Below are 26794 nucleotides of genomic sequence, written 5' to 3'. Positions count from 1 at the left end.
ACTTGGATACACTACTCAAAGAGATGATTCATATAGTAAAATGAGCCAATAGATAGACAGTAATGATACATGTTTTGTATAAGCAGTAATTTTGGAAGTTCATCACTCACACACCCTTTTTAGTAAGAAAACTAAGACATAGAAAGATTAAGCAATTGATATCTTTTGGGTACTGTTTTTAAGTATTTATTGAATGTGTGGGACCATTTCTAGCTGCTGGTATTTAAACTCAAGCCAGAAGACTTCAGACGTCCCCACCTTTCACCACATTCAACAATGCACACACACTTTCCAACCTTTCTGCCCCATTACTTCTTGTAGGTAAATGTGGAATGTATTTTGTGGAAGACAATGCCTCTGATACAGTTGAAAGTTCGGTGAGTGGTGACTTACGTTTATAGTTAATTAGACCTAGAAAAAGTTTAAAACTGTAAATTCAATATAGTAAAGGAGCTCACCCATTATTACTCTGTGTGAGACTAGTGTGAATTCCAATCCTTTTTTTAAAAAATCCTTTTTAAGGGAAGACTGCCATTATCTTAGCAGTTGCAGTTATTATTGAAATTATAACACACTCCTATTATTTCTGTATTATTCTTCCTCATCACTGTCCTCAACAGCAACAAATTACTGTTCCCTGACACTCTCAATTCACAGTCAAGTACCTTTGCTATCAAAAGGAGAGGAATTTTTTTGTAAAATTGAATAACTAAGCCATTCTAATGTCTATGTAGCTGAGTAATGATAACGTATTCTTCTGGATATGCTAGTATTCATCAAAAAATAACCAATAAGACTGAATTCTATTACAGAGAATAAAGCTTTTAGTGTTCTATAAAGCTAAACAAATCTAGAAATAGTTTTTTATTATTAATTCATTCATATTATATCTCAATTGTTATCCCATCCCCCCATTCCTCCCTCCTTCCCGCTTACCTATGACTGTGACTGAGGGGGACCTCCTCCCCCTGTATATGCTCATAGGGTATCAAGTCTCTTCTTGGTAGCCTGCTATCCTTCCTCTGAGTGCCACCAGGCCTCCCCATCCAGGAGATGTGGTCAAATATAGTGCACTCGAGTTCGTATGAAAGTCGTTCTCCACTCTCCACTCTCCACTCTCGACTCAACTATGGAGACTGTCCTGTCCATTGGTTAGATCTGGTTCAGAGTTTGAAGTTTACTGCACGTATTGTCCTTAGTTGGTGCCATAGTTTGAGCAGAACTCCTAGGCCCAAATCCACCCATCATAATGTTCTTATAGGTTTATAGGACCCTCTGGATCCTTCTAGTTCCCCATTCTCCCACCTAGAGTCCCAATAGGATGTCCTCCCCTCTCTCCCACTTTCCTGATAAGTGAAGAATAGTCTTTTTTTTTTTTTAATTCCTCAATTTGGTCTGACATAGGCAGTGTTATGTAGTAGGAGGGTTCCAGATTGCCTACCTTTTGTCATGGAGAAGAGAATGCATTTTGTTTTGTCATGGAGGGAGGAGAGAGTGTGCATCTTGTTTTGGCATGGTTTTGAATTGAAAGTCAAGTTTTCATGTAATGGAAATACTTTTGTCTGTTTACTTCATGTTAGAACCTTCAAGGGGAGTTAGAACCGGCATCATTTTCCTGGACATATGAAGAAATCAAAGAAGTTCACAGGCGCTGGTGGCAGCTGAGAGATAATGCTGTAGAAATCTTTTTAACAAACGGCAGAACGCTCCTATTGGCATTTGACAATACCAAGGTAAACTCACCATTATGAGACATGCAACTGTTGAAATGATATTGTGACCAATGATGCTACTGGTTATATGAAGCTTAATTAAATGGAAGTTAATTTTCTTAAATTGGTACTCTAAAATGATATAAAATATACCTTTTATCTTTATCTTAACTAAGGAAGTCCTTAATCTTATTTATAAAAAAATCTTTCTGACCTCTGAAATGTTAAGTTTGAAGTCTCCAAAGTGACAGAAAGAAGCAGTTAGCATGCTCAGGATGTAGTCCATCCTTGATATGCCATCACTTGCCCTGAGCCCTGAGAGAAGTCACACGTGCTGACTACCACCGCTTGTCCCTATAGCACCTTCTCCTACCTCGGTCCCTTAGCTTCTCTCCACTCCTGCCTCCTCCTCTTCATTCTGGGCTGCAGGTGACCAGAGCTCCTACTGCTAACTCCGTGCCCCTCACCTTACCTGTCCCGCAGAAGCATTTGACGTGCTCACTAGCCTTTCCTTTCCACTCATGATACTGTCCTTTCTGGGATTCTGTTTCCCTCACTAGCTTTCCCACTCAGCATGTTTGTAGCACCTTTTTGAGTAGCTCAGGCTCATTCTTCAGACCTCTTCTCACCTATCTCACAGCCTTCAGAGCCAACTGTGTCCTACAACTCAGCTCTGTGTCAGTGCCCAGGCCTCTCCCCTGCACACCATGCCCACTTAATTAACTCTAACTTGCTATCTCCACCTTGAAGATATCCTTTTCTTTTCTATAAATAGAGCCTCATCTCTCTGTTATTCAAGTCCAAAACCTTGAGAGGATACTAGCAAACTCTGCTATTCCTGTCACCTTGAGTGTCTGCTCCATCCACACACACTCTTGGCCTGACTAAACTGTTACTACAATCTTGCTCTAAGCCACTATCATCTCTCACCCAAAGCAATTATAGCAGCCCCCTAACTGCCCAGCTGTGTCCACACCCAGCCCCTTCAGTCTGTTTCATTTCTCTACTCAAAACTCTGTAGTTGCTTCTCATGGCTCTCACCGAAAGTCAAAGCTCTTGCAAGAGCCTAATAAAGCCCTAGCTAGTCAAGAACCTTATCGCCTCCTGACTTCATCTACTATTCTCTCCCTCACTCATACTCTATCCATGATGGCTTCCTTCTTGAATTTATCAAAACACTGATGCCACAGGGTCTTTGTACTTAACTGCTGCCTGGAATGATTTTCTCCACAGAAGCCCCAATGACTCACTGTCACTTTTTTCAGGCCCCTTGATCAAGTGTTTCCTTAGGAGAGAGTTCCTTACTGTACCAAACAGTATCCCCTCCCTGTTGATCTTCATTATATAAAATAGTCACTGTTCCATTGCTGTGAAGAGACACCATGACCAAGGCAGCTCAACTTACAAAAGAAAAGTATTAAATTGGGGCTTGCTTACAGTTCTAGAGGGACCATGGTGACTTAAACAATAGCTGAGAGCTACATCCTGATCCACAGGAGGGTGAGAGGGAGGGGAGAGAGAGAGGAGAGAGAGAGAGAGAGAGAGAGAGAGAGAGAGAGAGAGAGAGAGAGAGAGAGCGCGCTAGCACTGGGCCTAGTATGGATTTGTGAAACCTCAAAGTCCACTCCCAGTGACACTATTCCAACAAAACTGTACCTCCTAATCCTTGTAATCCTTTCAAGTATGGGGGCCATTCCCGGTCAAACCACTACAAACAGCCTTTCTGTAACCCAGTGCCCAGCATTCCTGCTATCTTCACTGTGCTGTCTTTCTCCATGAGGCTCTTTACTCCCCAGTATTGTGCTCTCCCTGCAGAATGTCTAGACCAGCCTTTGCTCTGTGTTCCGTTGTCTGCACCTGGAACAGAGCTGGCACGTGGGTGTCATTATGTGCTGGGTGAATGAAAGCTCCTTTTCTTCCATAGTCAGTGTACACTCTCACAATTCCTCCCATCTATTTTAATGTCAACATTTGGCAGCCTTTGATTTATGTGACAGTTTGGGTTTTTCAGCACTGTGTTTCTGTCTGTTCCGACATTTCTCTATCTTGTCATTGTCATTCAGTCTTATTTCTTACTGTCATATCAGTGGCTCTTCTTCTTTCACCTGTACACATGTTTGGATTTTCATTTGTTTGTTTTGGAAGAGTCAGAATACCCCCTTTTCTGTGACAGAACTTTTATTAATCTCTAAAAAAGAGTTTCAACTGAGCTGAGATATAGCTCCATGGTAGAACGTTTGCCTAGAACGAACAAGGCCCTGGGTTCAATCCCAAGGACCACAGGGGTGTCAGTAGTAGGTTTTAAAAAAACATAATTATATATTAATATATGCCAATTAAAACATAAAATAAGACAAGTTATATACTCTCCATATTCAATGGTACAACATTTCAGTTCTAAAAAGAAGGAGTGGGCCATAGCGAGGAAAGACTAGACAAGAGCAAGGCAGAAACTAAGTGGGACAAACACCAAATCCTGCAGCTCCATGTCCCGCACCTGAAACTTATGATGTGCTCGTATGTGCTCCAAAGGTCTTGGGAAGCTCCACCCTCCAGCTTTTCTGCCTGCAGCATATGCAGTGTCTCACTGGGACCAGCTCCAATCCATGCCTGCAACTTGACTGAACAGATCTCTCATAGTTATGGCATCTCCAACATCCTGGAATCACCATTCAACTTAGGCTTTAGTTTCACAGCTCTGCACAAAGACATTCTTAGAGAATCCTGGCACATTTCCTGGCCTCAGCAGCCTTCTGAACCCTTGACATCCATGACTTCATCGCTCTTGTGGATTTCTTGCCTGTGAAACCAGTACCATGTGGACGATGGTGCCAAGTTCTCTAGCCAGCTGGCTATGTGGCCTGACCCCTTGGACCACAGCTGCATCAGTCTCTGTGTTCTGGCCTTGGAGAATAATGTCTCTCTGGGGTTTTGGCAGTCAGGGAGACCCTTCAATGTCATTTTCAGTTTGGGCTCTTTCCTTTCCAATGCATTTGTATTTTCTCAAGATGGAGCCTTCTATGGGTTATCACTTGCCCTTAAGGCACCACCTGTCCTAGTGTCACAGTGCAGAATACATGGTTTTCCTTTAACAGTGGTTATCTCTGTAACAAGCTGTTTTCTCAATATCCCTTTTACTTGCAACTTTAAACTCACTCCTTTTTCTGCTGATGGCACATTTTTCACATCTGTCTAGATCACTTTGTACTCTCTCTCTCACCATAGTACTGGAAGTAACCACCACCTGAATTCTGTTATGCTTTGAGATGTTGTTCCACCTAGCAAATTAGTTGATTACTTTTGTATTTGGCCACATTCAAGTTCTCAGGACATGGACAAATAAAGCCAAATTTTTTTTCCAGAATTTAACATAAAGGGCCACACGTCCAGTTGCCAACCGTTTTTCTATTCAAAGACTTCATGAGGCAGGACTGCACTGTCTGTATTTCTCTTGGCATTCTAGTCTTCCAGTTCCCACCAGAATGGCCCGTTAAGCTCTGATTACAGCATGTTTAGCCTGGAAACCAGGTCTGAAGCCTGTGAACTACATGGTCAAGTAGCCACAGCGACAGCCCTACTTTTCAGCACTTCTCTATTGTATTAGTTGCGTGTTGCTGTGAGAAGATATCTGACAAAAGCAACTCAAGGGATGGAGGGCTTATTGTGGTGAGTGTAGTCCATGATGGAAGGGAAGGCATGCAGGAGCATGAGGTAGCTGGTCAACTGCTGTTGTACTCAAGAAACAGGGAGAGGTGAATGCTGGATTCTCACCTCGCCATCTCTCTTTTATTCAGTCCAATAAATGTTGCCCATTTAGTGAGTCTGGGGCCCAAACCTCTAGAATGGATGCCACACATTTAAAATGGCCTTTCTTCTTTGATTAAACCCTGCTGTGTTGGGAGCCAGGCTGATCCAAAGCATTTTCCCAAAGTCCTGACACATGGAAAAGGAACTTCTTGCCTAAAATCAAGGACATGGTTGGCAAGGCCAGTAATGGCATAAGGTCAGGGTCTTGGGGAATCTGTAATTTCAGATCTTGGGAACCCAAGTCTTTCCCCCTAAAAGGCAATGGTTTTTTTTTCTTTTTTAAAAAAAAATTTATTCAGATTAAATACCAATTGTTATCCCCTCACTTCCTGTTCCTCCTTCCCTCTTTCACCCTTTTATATCCTACTCACATAGAATATTTGTATTTAATTCTCATGAGGTAAACATCATCACCTCCATATTGCAGATGTAATAACAGCATAAAGGGTTTAACAGGAGCACACAGACCAGATCTGTTTTGATACAATCAGACTGTCAGTACAGAATACCATGCTCTTTCTACACCATCATGCTGCACATTTATTGATTTTTTTTAGTGTCTAAGTGACTTCTGTGAATTATTTTTCCTTGGAAATTATGAACAGAAAATGCAGAAGTTTCTGCCAGATAATTTTGCCAGCAGATTTACCTGGCAGTAAACCCAAAGACAAGGCCTGCCTCTGGGAGGAGACTGCAATCAGACTGTGGTTCTCCCCCAGTTAATGCAGGTTTCCTGGAGGATTCCGATTAATAACATGTCTACAATGTTCTGCTTCTCTAAGGAAGTATCAATAAACCTAAAAATAGAATTTTTCTCCTTCCCCTTTAGGTCCGTGATGACGTGTACCAGAGCATTCTCACCAACAACCTCCCTAATCTCCTGGAGTACGGCAACATCACTGCTCTGACAAACCTGTGGTATACAGGACAAATTACCAACTTTGAATATTTGACTCATTTAAACAAGCATGCTGGGCGATCCTTCAATGATCTCATGCAGTACCCTGTGTTCCCCTTCATCCTCTCTGACTATGTTAGTGAGACTCTTGACCTCAATGATCCATCTATCTACAGGCAAGTAAAGCATCACATTTTAGGTTCATCTGCATTCAAAATTTATGCCATTAGAGTTTTTTGTTTGAAAACATTCAAATATGCACAAAAATTAATGATTAATGAAGCCTAAGTCCAGCTATTAAAGTACTGAAGTCCAGCAATCAAAAGTCCTCTTTTGCCTGCCATAATTAACATGCCCAGTTAAAATTAAATACCTCACCATAACGTGGGGTTTCCACTTTTACCTTTATACATTGCCATTTTCCTATGGGCCATGTCTGCCTCCCCTTTATCCAGTGCTTTGCCCTCTGGGACAGTACCTCTTCCCCCTCTCCCTTGTCCACTTTCCCTTCTCCTCTTCCTCTATCTCCTGTCTTTGCCTCGTATTCCCTGCCCTCTGTCTCTTTGGGATAAGGAAATACCCTTTGTGCTGAGAACTGGGTCTTGGGGGTCCTGAGCTGATACTTTACCTTACAGGTATCTTTGGAGGTAATTTGAAGTTTGAGAATTAAAAGAAAAGGATTTACGTTTTTTTCTGTCTTTCCTGGACAAACAGTTATTTTAAAGAAACCAGATAGTCCAAGTTTTCTGGCAAATATTTTATTTAGTTCAAAAAACTTGTTCTCTTCCTTAACAATGTTAATAAATATTTTAAGTATAAATACCCTCAAAATAAGCCAGACTTCACCCTTTCTCAAGAAATCAGATTCAAGTTATTTCACATGGTACATTGTCTCTCTTTTACGTATTATATACACTGCTACTGGAGATTTGATCATTTTATGCATTGCTGGTATAAGCATAAGTGGTGTTTCTGGAAAGCAGTTTGACAGCATATTAAAAAAAAAACAAAACTGTTAGGCTGGCCGTGGTGGCGCACTCCTTTAATCCCAGCACTTGGGAGGCAGAGACAGGCAAATCACTGTGAGTTCGAGGCCAGTCTGGTCTACAAAGTGAGTCCAGGACGTCCAAGGCTACACAGAGAAGCCCTGTCTCGAAAAACTTTAAAACAAAACAAAACAAAGGAAAAAAAACCTGTTAGTTATGCATACTCTGTTTCAGCAAGTTAGCGTCTAGGAAATTTTGGGAATGCTAGAAAACATATGCTCAACATAAAGATTCCAGCTTAACCACCAGTTGTTTTGGGACCTGAGCTTTCCTGGACCTTTGCTTGCTTTGGGATCTGGCACTCTATGTGAAGATTTCACTAGGAAGGTGGTACTCCTGTTTTTTCTTTTTCTTTTTCTTTTTTCTTTTTTTAAATTAATTCATTCATATTTGCATCTCAATTGTTATCCCATCCCTTGTATCCTCCCATTCCTCCCTCCCTCCCGCTTTCACCTTACCCCCTCGCCTATGACTCTGACTGCAGGGGACCTCCTCCCCCTGTATATGCTCAGAGGGTATCAAGTCTCTTCTTGGCAGCCTGCTATCCTTCCTCTGAGTGCCACCAGGCCTCCCCATCAAGGGGACGTGGTCAAATATGGGGCACCAGAGTTCATGTGAAAGTCAGTCCCCAGTCTCCACTCAGCTGTGGAGAATGTCCTGTCCATTGGCTAGATCTGGGTAGGAGTTCGATGTTTACTGCACATATTGCCCTTGTTTGGTGCCATAGTTTGAGCAGAACCCCTGGGACCAGATATGCCTGTCATAATGCTCTTCTTGTAGGTTTCTAGGACCCTCTGGATCCTTCTATTTCCCCATTCTCCCATACTTCTCTCACCTAGAGTCCCAATAGGATGTCCTCACCTCTATCCCACTTTCCTGGTAGGTGAAGACTGTTATTTTTCAAAGTAACATATTTTCCAGTGTATAAGACAACTTTTTAACCCACCCCCAAATCCATACCAAAATTGGGGTCATCTTATATGCAGCTTGCTTCATATGCTGGGCACATATATTGGGGGTGCCACTGTCCTGCCTGGGAAGTATGAATCAGGGAGGAGCAGGCTGTACACATCTTCCTGCTCCCGGAGGAGGAGAGTGTGATGTGGATTGGCTCTCCACTAGAATCCTTCTATTCAACTCTGACTCTCAGGGCAGCTGCATCTTCAGATTGAGTGTGGAGCATGCCTTAAAGGGGCAGTGTAGGCTGGCACTGGCTGTCTGCCAGCATTTAATAAAGCACCTGGCTTGCTGTGCCCTGTCTGCAAATAGACACATGCCCAAGTCTGCTGCACAGAGTCTATATGGCGAGTATATTCCAAACTCTATATTTTAACTGGAAAAATTGGGGGTCGTCTTATATATATGCCCCAGTCATCTTAGAAACAGCCTGAAGGTCCAACATTAGATTTGAATACATTGTACTACTAAAGCTGCAACTTGAAACTACTACTACAACTACTAAAGCAATATTGTAGGATTGGCAAAATGACTCAGCAAGTCAGACTTACTACCAAGTCTGAGGATCTGAGTTTTATCCTTGAAACCCACATGGTGTTGAGAACCAACTTTCACAAATTTTCTTCTGACCTCTGCATGCATACCCACACATACTCATCACGTGCATGCACACAAAATAAATAAATGTACAAAAAGCATGGTAGAAGTACATTTTGTAAGCATGGAAAGATGTTCTTTTGCGTAAAAAAAAAAAATATATAGACACTCACCGGTAAGCACACTGAACAAGCACTGGGCAAATATATGCTAAAATGTTTTACCTATGAGTAAAGCAGCATAACTGATTTTTGGTTTATTCCATTAACTCAACCGTAATTTCTTTGTTAGGGGGTTTTGTTGTTATGTGTTTGTCTGTCTGTCTCTGTCTCTGTCTGAGTCTGTTTGTCTAATTGAGGCAGGGACTCACCATATAACACTGGATAGCACAGAGATCCATCTGCTTCCACCTCCCAAGTGCTGGGATTGAATGCATGTGTCACCAGAATTTGCATTTAGTGATATTAAACTCCACACCCCTAGGAAATAGTAATGTATCAAAAAACACTATAATCCCAGCACTGGGGAGACTAAGACAGGGGGGGACTGTTGCAAATACAAGGTCAGCCTGTCCTGCAAAGAGAGTGTAAGGCTAGCTTGGGCTACATAGTAAGGGCTTGTCTCAATAACAACAGCAGAATTAGATCTGAATAAGCCAGCTGGGTTTGATTTACTGATCTTTGAGCAGAGCCTGCTGTTGGTCTAAATAGAGTGCCTGATGTTAACATTGTAGATGGTCTTTTCCTTGTACCTCTTAGCCAGAGTAGCTGATCCCTCATATCAGAGCTATTGTTTCTACCCTTTCATGCACCGTACAGAGATGCTGACATGTTTTATAGTGGGTAGAAGTGAGAACATGCTCCTTGCATTCTTTGGCCTCTAAGGATGGTATGTTGTTATTAATAGCAGAACACTATTACTGTCGTGTTTGTGTACATGCACACTTGCATGGCACTGCATGACAGCATCACCCAGAAGTGTCAGTAATTCACCATGCAGGTACAGATCTTTACTTGCATTTCCTTAACAGTTTATGAGGCATGATTTAAATAGTGACTGTTGGTTGCAAAGCACCATGCTTTTGTGATTTGGGGACTGCACATTTTGTCAATTGCTCATTTTCAGGGTGAAGACATAAACAGCTTAATCCTGGAAGTATCAAATTACTTCATATTTTTATCATCTCTTCCTTTGTAGAAACCTGTCTAAACCTATAGCTGTGCAGTATAAAGAAAAAGAAGACCGTTATGTTGACACATACAAGGTATCTTTAGTTTCCATTAATACTTTGATATATGAAAAATGGAGCTTTATGAACTTACACTTTTTAACTTTGTAGAATTCATTTTTCTGTTTTTTGTTTCCTTGTACTTTAAGAACTAGAAATTACATAAAATAGACAATTGCTTTTGTCTTAGTTCTGTGGAAATACCTTCCAAGAATAGAAGGCAAGTATACTTTCATTTTGGCACAATTTGAAAGCTGACTAGTCCACTATATTTTCAAGTGCATAAAAATTATATTTCTTATTTTTTAAAAAATCACAGATTTCCAGAGACCCAACTATTCATGCCTTGAGTGTTATTTATATTATATAGGAATAGTGGTATCTTTACAATATGATCATGATGTTTATTTCTACTATAACCCTAGACATAGTTAGAAAAATATGCATTTTAGATATAAGTGAGTTACCTATTTAAATAGAAATGAGTTACCCATGTCAACAATGTTAATATTAATGTAATTTTATTGGAAACCTAGAAAACTGACTTACCACATAATATATTCTTTATAGTAGTATAATGATAGGAGTAGCAGAAGCCATTCTCTCATATTCCCACATCACTCATGTCCCAATTCCAGAGATGTCCCTCTAAGTCCCTGAAACTCACCATTTGGTTCTTCTGCAATTAAAAATATGACAGCCTCTGTGAGTTCGAGGCCAGCCTAATCTACAGAGATTTCCAGCACAGTCAAGGTTACACAGAGAAACCCTGTCTCAAAAAGGAAAAGAAAAGAAAATATGACAGCCTGTGGGACTCAAGACATTACTTGAAAATTCACTGCATCCAACTTTGTTATTAGAAAGCTGCAAAGATGCGCATAGTGACAGACAGGAAATGCGTGGCGGAGCTGCCTCCTTTGTGGTGGGGAGAGTTGTACATGGGAAAGATCATTATTTTCCTTTTAACTCTGTACATGATCTGCAAAACCATCATATACCACTGTGTTTGTAGTGATGCTGTATGGTAATTTATTACATCTCTATTCCTAAAGATGCACTCAAAATGTATCATGAAACTCTTCAATGCAGACATGTCTAGTGGTAGGCTCGGCTTCTCAGTTTTTGAGCATACCTGTTTAGATATGTGGAGCTTTAAGCTAGAGTAAGAGTGCAAAACATTCTTATGATAGGTTAGGAGTAGAGATGGAGAGAGCTGGGTGGTTCTCATTTGGCCTAGGTGCTCAATGGGGTGGAATCTGGACACAATTGGGAAGACAAGAGTAGTGGCAAAAAGGTGGAGGAGAACGGAAGAGAAAACTAACCATACGTGGAGCACATAGTGGTGAGTTCTCCTGCTTTGTGTCCACAGTACTTGGAGGAAGAGTACCGCAAAGGAGCCCGAGAGGACGACCCCATGCCTCCTGTGCAGCCATACCACTATGGCTCCCACTACTCCAACAGCGGCACTGTGCTCCACTTCCTGGTCAGGATGCCTCCTTTCACTAAAATGTTCCTGGCCTATCAAGGTAACCACCTCAAAAGTCATGCTATGTTGTTAGAACAAAAACCTCTACTAGCTTCTTGAAAATTAACACTAACCATGCTCAGGAAAAGGAATTCTACTTAACCAGTCACTAAAATCCTCCTTTAAGAAATCATAATTAGTCAAATCTTCTTGCTTTTTCTGAGATTTTAGTGGTACATAATGTCTAAGTTTATAAAAATACAATTGATTTTTAAAAATTAAGATCTAATTCACAAACTACAAAATGGACCGGTTAAATTATATCAGCTCATTATTTTATTTTATTTTTTGAGACAGAGGCAGTCCCCTGTTCTCTCCTCCCCGTCTCCATGTGGAAAATGAGCTGTCCATCAGCTACATCTGAACAGGGGATCGAGGTTCTCTGCTTGCATGTCCTCGGTTGGTGCATCAGTTTGTACAGGCCGCCCCGGGTCTAGCTCCACCAGCCTTGATAGTCTGCTTGTGGAGCGTCTGACACCCACCTCGAGCTCCCCCCACCGTCCTTCCATCGCCCATCTTGTTCATACAGTTCTTTAAGAAAGGCTCTCACTGAACCTAGAGTTAGTCTGGTAGCTTAAAAGCCCCAGAGATATTTCTTTTCCCCACCCCACAGCACTGAGTAACATGCACACGCGAAACCACTGCAGCTCTTTCATGTGGTGCTGGGACCCAACTCAGGCCTTAGCACTTACGCTGTAAGAGCTCCTGCCCACTAGGCCATTTCTCCAGTTTCCCAACACAGTTCCCTCTCAGTCTTGCTTTCCTTGATCAGTTATCCCTCGTTGACTTGATCTCAGGTTGCTTCTGTGTGTGTTATCATATTCCAGCTGGTGCAAGGACTCTCATAAGCAAATAAGCGGCTCTCTTAAGGAGGAGCACCCAGAACTAATGTTTATACTGTCCTTATGTGCTATGCCATTGCTTGAAGATCTTTTTAGACATAAGAACTTTCTTCTGTGAATGTCATTTTTTTTAATGGCAGTAAAATCAGAGTATTTTAATGTAGTATGAAATACTGCAGTGCTATTAACATCCCTCCAACTAAAACCGTTTCTTTCAGTGTATCCCAAGAATCCACCAATATAAAACTCCCAATCAACCATTAATCTTTATTATAATGCTGTTATGAATACATTCATATACAATACTACTTTTTCTTCTTTAAGTAGTTACATTGTTGTTGTTTTGAAACCCAGTGGACTTTAAACTTGCTATGTAGCTGAGACTGGCCTTGAATTCCTGGTCCTCCTACCTCCACCTCCCACATGCGCACTGCCATGATTACATCCTCAGTGAATATTTATGCATTGATTATATTAAACCATAACACTACCTTAAACCTCACTTTCATTTTTCATTTTATTAGGTTTTTTCTGGCTTTTGAATTTTTTCATAATCTAATGAGTCATTTCAGGAATTCTGAACCTTGGCGTTATAGTTACTTTAAGCTACATACTTTTTTTTGTCTCAAGGGCTGCCTTGTGTATTCCAGGACATTTTAGTAGCAACCTTCACGTCTACTAATTAATGTTACTGATACATGAACTCTACCATGTTGTGACAACCAAAAATAATTTGAGACATTACCAAGTAGCACCTAGAGGGCAAACATGCTACCCATTGAGAACCAGTGATCTAATCTATGCATAATCTAGAGTCTCGTACTTTTCAGTAGGACTTTTTTAAAAAACAGAAAGTACAAAGAACCTTACAACCCAAACATAACCTATTGTATGATAATCTAATTAAACAGTTGATTAGTCTGTGTTCTATATGCCATGATTCCCTAGTGGCCTGACATTTCTTACTTTCTTAAAACAAAACAAAACAAAAAAACTGTAAATTTTGTTTTTTCCCCAGATTTGATTTAGTGGCCAGCCAGTGCTAACTGGCTCAGTGTAGCAGATGAAAAAGCAATAAAAATAATAGGAAATGTAGCTCAGCAGAGAAAGTGGGCTTGGAGAAAGAAATGAACTCATCTCATCAACACTGCTGTGCTTGGTGCTGAGACTGGCTTGTGACAGTCTCTACAAGAGGATATGCTCAGATCCCAGCAAGTGCAGAATGACATTAGACAATACAGCATAGCCCCTAAAAACCATACTCACAGCTGATGCTCTTAGGAATGGCCTTTGCACATCACTTATTATCCCTGTTCTGTGACTGTATTCAAAAGAAAGATATAGGGACAGAATTCAGTTCTTTGTCATCAATAATCTATACCAGAAAAAAGTGAACAGGAGTGAGTATGCTTAGTTTTATAGTGATAACAATTTTAGTTAATGCTTAAGCTCAGGGTTGGTGCATCTGAAAAGCAGTGTCAGTATTGCATGTTTCTCTCCTGTGCAGAATTTAGATTTAAATATGTGTATCTGTGTGTATGTGGTATAGACGGAGAAGGGGACAATATAAGGAGAGGAAGTGGTCTGAAGGGAAGGGGAAGACAAACAAATGAAGATAATAGATAGCTTTCTTTCACATGCAGAATCTAATGTATCAACACACACATAAAGCATAAAATCAGAAGAGGAGCCATCTGCAGGGGAACCATGAGGGTGGGCAGCAGTGAAAGTGAAGAAAGAAAGATGAGGGATGACAGGAGAAGGCGGCAGCCCCACCCTTTAGGGGAAAAAAATCTCTAAATAGTCTTGGTGAAGAAAAGAGCCTTCAATCTCATTCATATTCTCATTCTCTCTCTCTCTCTCTCTCTCTCTCTCTCTCTCTCTCTCTCTCTCTCTCTCTCTCTCTCTCTCTCTCTCTCTCTCTCTCTCTCTGTGTATGTGTTCATCCAGCTACATACATGTATGTGCCTATTTGAAATGGGATCTCTCATTGAACCTAGAACCCATTAATTCAGCTAAGCTGCATGACCGCTGAGTGCATACATCCACTTCCCCCCTCCACCCATTCTAGGGTTACAGAAACATATCTACCCACCTGGCTTTTACATCCATGTTTGGGACCAAATTCTGTCCTTATGCTTTTGTAAAAGATACTTTGCTACCTTTTTTAAAGTTATGCATTCACTTAATAAAGAGATCATTATTGTTTGTTCATTATGTGCTGGGTATGGGTGGGTCCTAGGCTTCTGCTTTTGTGAAGTTTTCATTCTAACTAGATAAAAGAGAGTAGTCATTTAGGCAAGTTGATGATTGAAATTATTTTATTTAGCAGTATGATGAAATCATAATACAGTTGAATATAGTGTGACCTCAAGAATTTGAATAATCATTTAAATAAACCAAAGGACCATTACCAATCATTTTTGAGGCAACGAAAGTTATGGTATGCCTCAAGTGGAATATGGTATTTGTGTCTTCATTGTATTATTGGGATTTCTTTGTAGATCAGAGTTTCGACATTCCAGACAGAACTTTTCATTCTACAAACACAACTTGGCGCCTCTCATCTTTCGAATCCATGACCGATGTGAAAGAGCTGATTCCAGAGTTTTTCTATCTTCCGGAGTTCCTGGTGAACCGTGAAGGTAAGCAGCAGATCATTTCTCACATACTTTGAAGGGTATGCAATAGAGTTACAGTTTTCCATGAGTAAAAGTAGTTTTTCTAAGACTTGAAATTTGAATTCCCAGATAGGAGAGATTCATGTCATTAAATCTATAATTGTATTTCCAGGTGAGATTGAGGATTTCTGAAGTTTTATAGGACTGGCTACATTTGGGAAACTGTGTTTTCAACTATTAAAATTATTTGTATCATGTATTTTAACTATATTACACATATTTTTCTGTTTGTAAAAGTTACAATCATTAAAAAGTAACATTTAAAAGTAGTTCATTGGAAAATATTAATTAAAACATGAATGATTTTAAGAAGAAATAAGAGAAATAAAACAGTCTGAGGCTAGGACTACAGTCCAGTTGGTGCTGTACTTGCCTAATGTGTTCTACATAAACTAGGCATGGTTGTGCATGCCTGTAATTCAGAGTATAGGAGGGGGAAAAAAGAAGAAGGAAAACTCTCTAAGAAGCATTAAACTAATAATCAAAAGCAAGGGCATTCTATGATAAAATTCAGTGCTGTGATGCCAGTGACCTTGGCCACCCTTTCCTCTTCTTTGACAGAAGCTCAGTCATCTCTATAGGGGTGCTCCTGAGATATTTTCCTTAATTTCGTGTGCCTTAATATTCATTGGGAATACATGGAATTGACATATCTTCAGTCAATCTTAGAATTTCATTGTATGCTGTCTTAGAAGAAGTATTAATGCACTCAACCTACTACTTACCCTGGAGCTGTTTCATCATGTTGCCTACCTTAAGACACCACAGTCTGGAGCTGCAGTGACACAGGCACTGTGCAGCACTAATACAAAACTACAAGTCACATAGCACCTGTAGCCTAGGAAGCACACACGTAGGGTTCAGTTCGGAGCTCATTTAAAACTACCTCCTCTTTTCTCTGTAGTCTTTCATACATGTTCCTATTATGGCTTTATGACAAATCACCCCAACACCTAGTGACTCAAAGCAACAATAAATTTGTTATTTATCACAGCTTTTGCAAGTCCAGGTCAGCCAAGGGTCCTTGTTTGCATTCAGAGCCTGGGTCACTAGGGCAAGGGGAGTTAGCAGATTCATAGGTCCCTTCCTTTAAGTGGAACTGTGCTTTCCCAGACATGCTCTTCAAGAGGGCTGGTTTGAGCTCCCTCCCTCACTATTTGGCTACTCAGGGCTCCAAAGCTGTTCCTGAGAGAGATGGGAAGAAGCTAAATTACCTTTTCTAACCTAGCCTTGTCAGCCAAATAGCATCCCTTCCCCCTGCCCCTGCTCATCTGTGTCCACCCAGCTCCAGATTGAACACTCACAGTCTACCACTTGATAATGGGGAAATAAGATAGAAAAGCATAGTAGATAGGAAATATGGCAGCCTCTTTTTAAAAAAAAGAAATTATAACCTTTATTGTTTTATTTTATGGGTATGGATTTCTGCCTGCATGGCTGTCTGTTCCACAGGTATACAGTGCCTGTAGAGGCCAGAAGAGCACCAGATTCCCCCAGGACTGGAGTTACAGACAGTTGTGAGCCCTCCTGTGGGTGATCGCAGGTCCTCTGGAGGAACAACCATTGTTCTTAACCACTGAGCCATCTCTCCAGCCCCTGTAGTCTCTTATTAAAACTATAACTTCCTAAATGCTCCTTGTGTCTTTTCCTATCAGCATTCCTCCTGGTGCCCTTTAGTCATCTGTTCTACGTGATGAGAGTCTCCTTTGTGGTGTGCCCTTGGGACCTGAAAGTTTGGAATGATTAAGTTCATGGGCCCTCCCCAGCCTTTCTGCCACACTGGTCACCATTAAATAAACCAGGCCTTTCTGCCAAGCCGACTCCTGCTCTCCAGGATAATATATAGATCCTGAAATGCCTTATACAGATCTTATACATACCCTCAGTTTATATTTTGTCAAATCATTACAAAATGATATACACTGCTTATACATTGGTGAAGAGCCTTCATACCATATTCATACAATCAAAAAGGGTAGACAATTTTTTAAAAGGCCCTTTTTAATTTTTATCCTCCTTATAAATAGGTATATTTTTCTATAGAAAATAAATATCTATTCAAAGAGTTTTGCTTGTTTTAAGAGACACTGTCTCCCTATGCAATCCAGCTGGCCTAGAATCCCCAGTATTCCTTTTTCAGCTTGACAAAGTCTGGGGGTGTAGGTATGCACTGCCATGCCTGTGAAGTATTTTAAATAAATTTTTATTATTTTTACACTAGCAGACAAGTGAAATGTATATTAGTATATATTCATATTGCAAGAACCCTTTTAAAGCTGGGCAAGAGTGGCACACACTTTTAATCCCAGCACTTAGAAGGCAGAGGCAGGTGGATCATTCAAGGGCAGCCTGGCTTGTCTACAGAACAAGTTTCAGGACTGAGAAAGGATCTGAAAAGACAAAGACAAAACCAGAACCTTTTTAGTAAATATGTGATATTTTTGTTGGGCTAGGAATCCTGAGTGGAGTGAAAGTCAGAACAAAGCTATATATTGCCCATAAAAATCAGTATACTATGACAACTCATTTTAGGGTAGTGTCTACATTGCAAGGGTTTTTTTTTTAACTACAGAAAATCAATACTTATTAAATATATGGTATTCAATATATGAAAATGACCAACAATCTAGCAATTCTTACACAAAGCTTTAATTTGATTTTAATCAAGTTTATATTTAAATAAATATTTAAGCACTCACTGTGTTTGAAGAGTTTGGTGAGCATAGTACTGCAATTCATGGGCACTGATGTTTCTGCTTTTTCTCTATCCTGTTAAAAGTTAAAGTGGTCAAAGGTTAAAGTTGAAAGTCCCAGCTTAAGTTAGCTTAGCATCTAACCTGTCCCTGTTGGCACAGAAAGATGTGCAATGATGCTTGCTGTAGGACAGTCATCTTGCTCTACAGACAGGGCTGTAGTGCACCACCACCTGTTCTCCAGAGCATTTACACCCTGAGGGCTGAGTGAAGCCTGCCTTGGCAGAGTTAAACACTGTGTTTTAATCTTCCTTAGGTTTTGACTTCGGTGTGCGTCAGAATGGTGAGCGGGTTAACCACGTAAACCTTCCTCCGTGGGCACGCAATGATCCTCGGCTGTTCATCCTCATTCATCGGCAGGCACTGGAATCTGACCATGTGTCCCAGAACATCTGCCACTGGATTGACTTGGTGTTCGGCTACAAACAAAAGGGAAAGGCTTCTGTTCAAGCCATCAATGTGTTCCATCCTGCTGTAAGTAACTCTTTTAAAAGACTTTTCACAGTAAGTTAGAACCTGAATATTTTAAGGTTGGCTGTTATGCTATTTCTTTAAAATACCCAAGTCATCAAAGAGGCAGTTACACTAAGCTGTTACTACTATTAAGCAAAAATTTTCAGGTTCTATACTTTTATCTCTTTAAGGGTATCTTAGATGTTACAGTTAGGGATTCTGCAAGATCGCCCTCATGTTTAGTGATTTACTAAATAGATGTATGGACACAGTTTGTAGCTCTGATTTATGACAGAGGAATACATAGCAGTAAACAAAGTCTGGGCAGAGCAAGGCACACACTCACACCTGACTCCTCCCATTATACCACGAAGAGTACGCTCACCTTCTGCAGGATCTCTGCTAGCACCTGTGAAGTGGTGGCTGCCAGGGCAGCTGTCTATTGATTCAGAGTTCAGTGTCTCTTTGGGAACAGTCACTTATAAACCATCTGCCTGATGTGTGCTGACATTCCAGGCTCAGAAGGAATACAAAGTGTTGAGCATGGCCCGCATTGTTTGCATAATACACTATGCAAAGTGAGCTATACTTGTCTGCTAGGAAATGGTGGGAAGATTCCCGAAACCCCAGCTCCCAGGCGCCAGCCAGGGATGCAGCACAGCTTTCCAAGGAGAGTAGCCAGCTAGCTGAGTTAGCTCTTCCCTGCTTACTACTCTGAGTGCTCATTCCATATTTTGAAGGACATCATTTTTCTTCATGACAGAGACATTGCATTTGCCTTATTAGAAAATATGTAAAATGTAACTATCAAAAAGAGGAAATACGAGAAATAAGCTTTGCTTTAGCATCTAAATATCAAAAACACCTTTAAGACTTCTCTATACCTACATATTATTCCAATAGTTTAGTTAATTTTGTTTCTTAAATCTTTTCCCCCCCTGAATAATACAGTCTTAAATATATTTAAGTCATGAGGTATCATTCTTCATGATTGTAATGGCCACCGCTATCCCTATTTAAGATAGATTCTAATTTCCTAGAAGTAGAGTAGAGTAGTTAATTTCCACATATACTGGTTTATATAGATGTAGGAATATTCATTATGCTAGGCTCTCAGGGTGCAGAGGTGACTAGGGTGAGTAGCATAGGGAAAAAGTGGGTTGGGTGAGGTGACTGCTTGTGTTCGGAAAGTTCCAGGGAAATGTGTGAAAGGAATGTCTGAAAGAAGTGCAAAGGCAGAACACAAAAAGAATGGTATTTCTGAATCTGTATGCTGGCTGCTCAGTGCAGACCAGCAGACCAGCTCTTATCCACTATGACATGTGGCTGTCCCAGATTTCCACTTAGCAAGGTAAACTGATTGACCATGGGCTTGCTCTGCACTAATGTCTATGCAGATGGTACAGATCTGAAAGTTTTTGTAAGAAATACAGCTATGTGTACAGCCCAAATCCTTACAAGGTATTCTACTTCTGAGCTTCTTTCTACCTGAGACACATGCCCAAGGGTGGTCCAAAAATAAAATTCTCTTTTTGGTCCATTGTTCTCTTTAATTATTTTGGATACCTCTAAGGTATCCTTAGAAGGGAGAATAAAACAGTTTTATGGTAGGTCTAATAGAAGATGATTTTGAAGAGGAAAGCAGGTTTTTTCAAAAGCAAAGATATAAGTTAGTTCACAAATAAGAGTTTTATAAGAAAAGCAGTAAATAGAGGAGGAAAATTTCCTTTTATTTCTACCTATCTTAGGTTCCTTGTAGAGGACTCCACAAAACAAACAGACAAACAAAACAGAGATTAACAGGAGGAAAGCATGAAGGCTCACCCAGCACAAACTTTCCTAACACCTGAGCCTTTCTAAGGAAGGGAAGCCCCCGGCTAGTGCCTAGACCTGAGGTTCTATTCTATAGCTCATGTAAAGTGGCACCTTGTGGAATGTATAATAAAGTAAAAGCAATAGTGTGAGGCCTTTTGTTCACATCCTCTGTGTGTGCCTTCAGTCTTCAGATACGAGGCTGCTTCTTTCCTCTATGGAGGGACATGTGGTGCTTCTGACCTGCTTCAAGAAATGCTTAGGAAACTCTTTCTAGACTTTATGAGCAGCCTCAGAGGAAGAGCAGAGTCCTTCCTCACGTTCATTCTTTATCTCAAAATGTTCCATGTGTCAAGGCACCATGTTTTAAGGTACCATGTTCTGAGCTGTGTTCATATTAATCCTGAAATGTAACATTTAGAGAAATTGTGAATTTAAACATTAATCTCAGTATACCCTGTACTGTGTACATCATTTTGCATATCTTTTCAGTGATTCTTGTTTAAATGTATCTGGAGACTAAAACATAAAAGGTAATTCCTCTAACTTGAATGTTTTTCACTTTCTTTGAAACTTTAGTATTCTAAAAAGTGCAGTAACCATGAAGGTTATTTAACTTCTGAAGTGCTTTGGAAATTTTATTTTGACACTTACAAGGATGTTATATTTAGATACGCATGTGAAGGTTGCTGTAACTGATTAAATGCTCAAGTCTGGGCCATCCACAGGGGCATGCACAGCACTAATGGCCGATAGATTTACAACAGAGAAGTGCACAGAGCAAACAGGACAGACTCTCAAGAGGCACTATGCCAAGAAGGAACATGCCATGTCAGTAACTCACCCTGCGACCTTCCTTGGTGCTTTTTCATATTCACTGGTGGTTTCGATTGTGAACTCACCTGTATTGCAGCATAACTTCACTTCTGCCTCTCTCCATCTGTTACTTTGGACAAGCAGTTTCTTCAGTAATCTATCTGATATCTTATATGACATTCTCAGGCCTTAAATTTGAAATGTTTTATAAAAACACCCAGTTAACACCAGGTAGGCAAGATATATTATTTTGAACACACATTCAGAAATATTGCTTATTACTGTCTGAACGTAGTAAGACCAGTAAGGGTAAGATAACCTGATCAGAAACATTTTTAAATAATTTGTTTTCAAAGTATATTTTTAAATAATTTGCTTTCAAAACAGAGTACCGTTAGCTAAAAAATGAAACAAGTTGTTTTCTCTTTAGCATTATGACTAATTCTCACATTACTCTGCTGGTGCCATAGTCTCTGACATTTTTCTCTGCAGACATACTTTGGAATGGATGTCTCTGCAGTTGAAGATCCAGTGCAGAGACGGGCTTTGGAAACCATGATAAAAACCTATGGGCAGACCCCTCGTCAGTTGTTCCACACAGCCCATGCCAGCCGACCTGGAGCCAAGCTCAACATTGAAGGAGAACTCCCAGCAGCTGTTGGCTTGTTAGTACAGTTTGCTTTCAGAGAGACCCGAGAACCGATCAAGGAAATCACTTATCCAGTATGTTATTTTGATTTCAGTAAAACTCAGCAAAATTTGATTGAACTCCTACCATGCCTCTCACTTAGCCATGAGGATGCAGACATGGATAGTGTAGTCCGTGCCTACAGATAAGCACCAGGCAGTGTAAGACAGACAGGGGCAGCTAGAGCAGCAGCCTGTGTGTGCAGTGAATGCTGGCTGCATCTGCTACATGGAGAAAGTGCCTTGGAAGCCCAGGGGAAAGAAGCATTGATGGGGCAGACAGCTGCTGTTGCCAGGGAGCACAGAAGGGGTATTACCAGGGAAAGCCTCACCAAGTGGACTTCTACTTAGGATTGTGCAAATAAAAGGGGCCAGCTGGTACCTGTATATGACGCAGCTGGGTCTGGCTGCCTTGTTCAACCAAGAGCACTAACCAGAGGTACCTCTCCAGTAATGGGAAATATTGTCTCTAAAAATAGGAAACAGCCCTACCCAGATCTAGCCAATGGACAGAACATTCTCCACAGTTGAGTGGAGAGTGGGGTATGACTTTCACACGAACTCTGGTGCCTCATATTTGACCATGTCCCCTGGAGGGGGAGACCTGGTGGCACTCAGAGGAAGGATAGCAGGTTACCAAGAAGAGACTTGATACCCTATGAGCATATACAGGGGGAGGAAATCCCCCTCAGGAACAGTCATAGGGGAGAGGAATAAGGGGAAAATGGGAGGGAGGGAAGAATGGGAGGATACAAGGGATGGGATAACCATTGAGATGTAACAAGAATAAATTAATAAAAAATTTAAAAAATAAAAATAGGAAACAGGCATAATTTTTCTTTGCAATTGAAAGCTAAAGCAAGCAGGCCTTAAGAGGAAAAAGAATTTAAGTCTTCACTCAAGTTCTTCATATAAAAGTAGCATAAAATACTAGAACTTACATTGTAGGATATTGCAAACTGTTTGTAGAAGGGAATCACTGAAAATAACAAGGGAATGGAAGAGTCCACAAACATAAGTCAAGCAGTGTGCCTCAAACTACACTAAGCTGTGGTCCACCATCAGTGAAGAGTTTTCACAAACCTTGTTTTGATAATGTTTTTAGCAAGGATATTGCTTAAATATCTTAGAACTATAGATGTAAATTTTTGTGCATATGGCTCACATCTGTGAGCTCTGCATTTTAAATGCAAACAGAACCCATTCAATTGATAGTCAGCCTAATGGCATTTATTAACAGTGGTGTTCTATTAAAACCAAACCACCAGTATTGAATTTTGTAGTGGGAAGCTGGGTTTTTATTTTGTGGTTTTAAAGTCTCATGAGTCATGTTACTCACTACCAAAGTTGCTATTCTTAACTCTAATACATTATTTTAACATGTTAGAATAATGTAGCAATATATTCCTGAAATTTAATGAATCCCATTTAATTTACGATTATACTCATTGCTACTTAATGGGTGAGATTTTGTTTGTTTAAGGGTTTGGTTGGATGATTTGGGCTTTTTGAAGCATGGTCTCACTATGCAGCCCAGACCAGCTTAGCGCTGGGGATTCTCCAGTGTGCTGGACCACCTTATTCTACTAGAATCTAGCCTGAGTTATGCTCAGTGCTAGTTAGCAGTCTATCCGTTGGCATGGAAGCACAGTAGCAGCCTGCCTCATTCCCACTGTAGTACCTTCTCATGAACTGCGCCCTCCTCCTGGTCCATCCCACGTGCATCCCATTTGGCCCTCACATTTTAGTAGAGTCTCTCTTTATTCAGAGAACCACTCCTCTGAGAGTCTTCCCTGACTCCCATGTCCAAGCCAGGAGCTCCACTGTTCTCAGTCTTCTCCCATCTGTTTTGCTTCATAACACTTTAACATCTAACATACATATGACTGCTAGTTTAGTCTGCCTCTCCATCCTCACCACCACCGGAAAAGAGTGTTGTCTGACTTGCTCATCACTGTGTCTGCAGTTCCAAGGGCAGTGCTTGGCACACAGTGGGCATCCACTATTTTACTAAATGAATGACTTCTCAAGCAGGCTCTTAAAAGTCTGGCTTGCTTTTACTGTGTGTGATGTGCAGTGGCATTTATGCCACAGCTTTTCTTTGCTTAAACTAGAGTGGGACCTACCACACAGTGCTTGCCATGGCCTTCAGGCAGCAGCTCCACAGGCTCTGACATACAGCAGTAATGCTGTGCTGAAGGGGCTCCTCCACATAGCCCAGCTGCGCTTGTGTGAACTTCAGCTCATTGTAGAAGACACAGTCCGAGCTGTATGAGCAGCACTTAGGAAAGGCACCCTTTCTTTATGTGTACCATACAATATAAAACACTTAACCATTATACAGTGGCTAGTGTTTATAACTCCAAAAATGGTTAGCTTTGTATATAATTCTAAGAAGCTAAAACTCTGCAATTCATATTAGAGATATTTCCAGGCAAGGGATTATGAATGAGCAATCATAGCCAGGGTCTGACACTAGTTTTTACTCACTTCATCTAGATATGCTGAAGGCTTTAGAAAGAAAACTTGTTCTTAGAATACCTATGTTAGCCTCTCTCTTCCCACAGGAGCAGCCCTACTCAAAGACTCCTCCATGCCACTTGACACTGCATATTGCTCTGTCCCCTAAGTGGTCTAAATAAAAAGAAATAGCACTGACTGTCGTGCTTTTTAAACAATAGTATGTAGGTCAACAGTGCCCATTTCTTCATTCAGATGGGAAAATGAGATAAACAAAGTACACTGAAAATTATTTGGTGTGTTTATGGAAACCGACTGGAATTTGTTTAGCATTTCCTCTGAAAATTTGAATGTAAAAATGAAATCTTTAAATGTCTAAAACAGAAAATCTATTAATAAGAAGAGATTAACAGTCAAAAAGAAAGTAGAAGAATACTTACTGGGAAGACTCCAGGGCTCTTTTCTGCCCTTCCTGGGTTTTCTTGTTGATACTTGTTTTTACCTGGATGGAGTAAGGGTCTGTCTGTTTAGGGCAGCTCTGTGTCCATCCTTGCTAGTCTTCTCTCACCTCCCTGTATTCACAGCCTGCTACTCCCCATGCTCTCTTTTCTTTTGCTTACTAGCATTCTCCAGAGCACTGAGCGTCCTAGCCTTCTCAGTGTACTCCATTAAAAATCCACTGTGGTCCATGCAAGCATGAAGCGGGGGCCCCTTATTTGAAGCTTGTGGCTAAGTGAACTCTTCTATATTCATATGTCTTCATTTCTGTAATATGAGAGTGATTCAGTAGCTCAACTGACAAGGTTTCAAGCTGTGAAACAAAAGGTCCAGGCTTTGATTCCCTACAAATCATTTCTGTCATATGTACATGTGGCTTATCACCAACTTTAGATATGTTAACTAAAAGAAATGTGTCTAGTAAAACTTTATTTTCTTTGCTTGAATTTCAAAATTGTTGAATTAGTAGCAGGCATTTCCATTCAAGCTAGGCCAGAACCACAGAACAAAAATCAAATAAGAAGCCAGGTATGGTGGTGCACACCTTTAATCCCAGCACTTGGGAGGCAGAGGCAGGCAGATCAATGGGAGTCCGAGGCCAGCCTCGTCTACAAAGTGAGTCCAGGACAGCCAAGGCTACACAGAGAAACCCTGTCTCAAAAAACCATAAATAAATAAATAAATAAATCAAACAAGAAACTCTTTTCTATGTGGTAAACATGGGGAAGTAAAATACGTAAAAATCCATAGCAAATTCTTGCCCTCAAAGAGTTTATCATCTGATTATTTTCTGTATAAAATTGTACTATAATTAATCATAACCTTTTATTTAAAAAATAACCGTAATCTTGGCTTTCCTTCATTTTAGAGCCCTTTGTCATGGATAAAAGGCTTGAAGTGGGGGGAGTACGTAGGTTCCCCCAGTGCTCCAGTACCTGTTGTCTGCTTCAGCCAGCCCCATGGGGAAAAATTTGGTTCACTCCAGGCACTGCCCACCAGAGCCATCTGTGGTTTATCCAGAAACTTCTGTCTTCTGATGACCTACAGCAAGGAGCAAGGTAAAGTGAGCCATAGTGAAGATCAGTCTGGGCACCAGCAGCTCCCCTGTACAGCTTCCTCATTTGACTTCTGAAGTTACACAGTCTTTGGTGAAAAACTCTGCTCAGAATTGTGATTATTTAATGCATACTAGACATTAAAGTGTACTCCATAAAAAAAAGTGAGAATTAAACGTAGTAGTGCTATTTAAATGAAAGTTTGAGGGGCAAATGTCTACGGTCACAGGATGAAAACAGTCAGTGTGGTAAAAACAATACACATTAAAGCTCTCAATCCGCAAGATGGATAGATGTATTTAACAGGCAGATGTGGCGCCCTGGAAGACTCAACTGTGGGTTCAGACATACAAATGGGAGTGGTAAGTATAACCACTTGCCCTGAAAAGCAGCACTTCTGGTTCCCACCTCCAGCTCAGCCGCAGTGAAATGCCACAAGGAACAAGCCTATGTGGTGTGGATCGTTTCATATTTCAAAATGTCACCTAGACGCTGCAGGACTGTGAACATTTTCCACACAGCAATCCCTCTGTCCTTCCTGTTAACACTGTCTAATGTGGAGGTTCTCCTGCTTGGCTGAAGATGAAAGTGAATGGCTGAGGATACACATGAGCATGTGAGGTTGCTGAACACTAGCCTAGCTCTGTGGTCCTCTTCTAAGCCTCCTATGTCAGCATCTTTATCACTCAGCATTATGAGATTTAAATGTGTCCCACATAATTCTCAACCTATGGTGTTTTTTTCACCAAGTCCCAGGCCTTTACTGTGCTCAAGAGCTGTGTTCATTCTGTAACTTCTCTGTAGAGTGGGCTTGGAATTAGTCAGTCTAGGTGTGTGCACAAGGGTGCTGCCCTGTGGCCTCTGGAAGCACAGTTCCTTACTTTGTATCCAGGCGCTCCTATTTACTGCCTGTGCGTCCTTGGGAAAGTTACCCGAGGCCTTCCAGATCCTGGCATTTGGTCTATGA

At 40.8% G+C, this 26794-nt stretch overlaps 1 protein-coding gene across 8 annotated transcripts in view; it reads left to right on the top strand.

The window, feature by feature from the left end:
* Positions 1–26794, top strand: part of LYST (lysosomal trafficking regulator) — a 158298-nt gene that overhangs the window by 115293 nt on the left and 16211 nt on the right. For all 8 annotated transcript variants that reach the window (XM_084794153.1, XM_084794152.1, XM_084794150.1 and 5 more), the window contains 9 exons: positions 322–377; positions 1581–1733; positions 6349–6593; positions 10215–10281; positions 11615–11771; positions 15117–15257; positions 18303–18520; positions 21620–21850; positions 25641–25830. In XM_084794153.1, the coding sequence (XP_084650279.1) occupies positions 322–377; positions 1581–1733; positions 6349–6593; positions 10215–10281; positions 11615–11771; positions 15117–15257; positions 18303–18520; positions 21620–21850; positions 25641–25830 (1458 nt within the window). The remainder of the gene's footprint in view (positions 1–321; positions 378–1580; positions 1734–6348; positions 6594–10214; positions 10282–11614; positions 11772–15116; positions 15258–18302; positions 18521–21619; positions 21851–25640; positions 25831–26794) is intronic.

This window comes from Acomys minous (assembly GCF_964271855.1).
Source record: "Acomys minous genome assembly, chromosome: 9".
Taxonomy (NCBI): Eukaryota; Metazoa; Chordata; class Mammalia; order Rodentia; family Muridae; genus Acomys; species Acomys minous.
The sequence above is the reverse complement of the archived record's forward strand: the minus strand, read 5'-3'. Positions and strand labels throughout refer to the sequence as shown.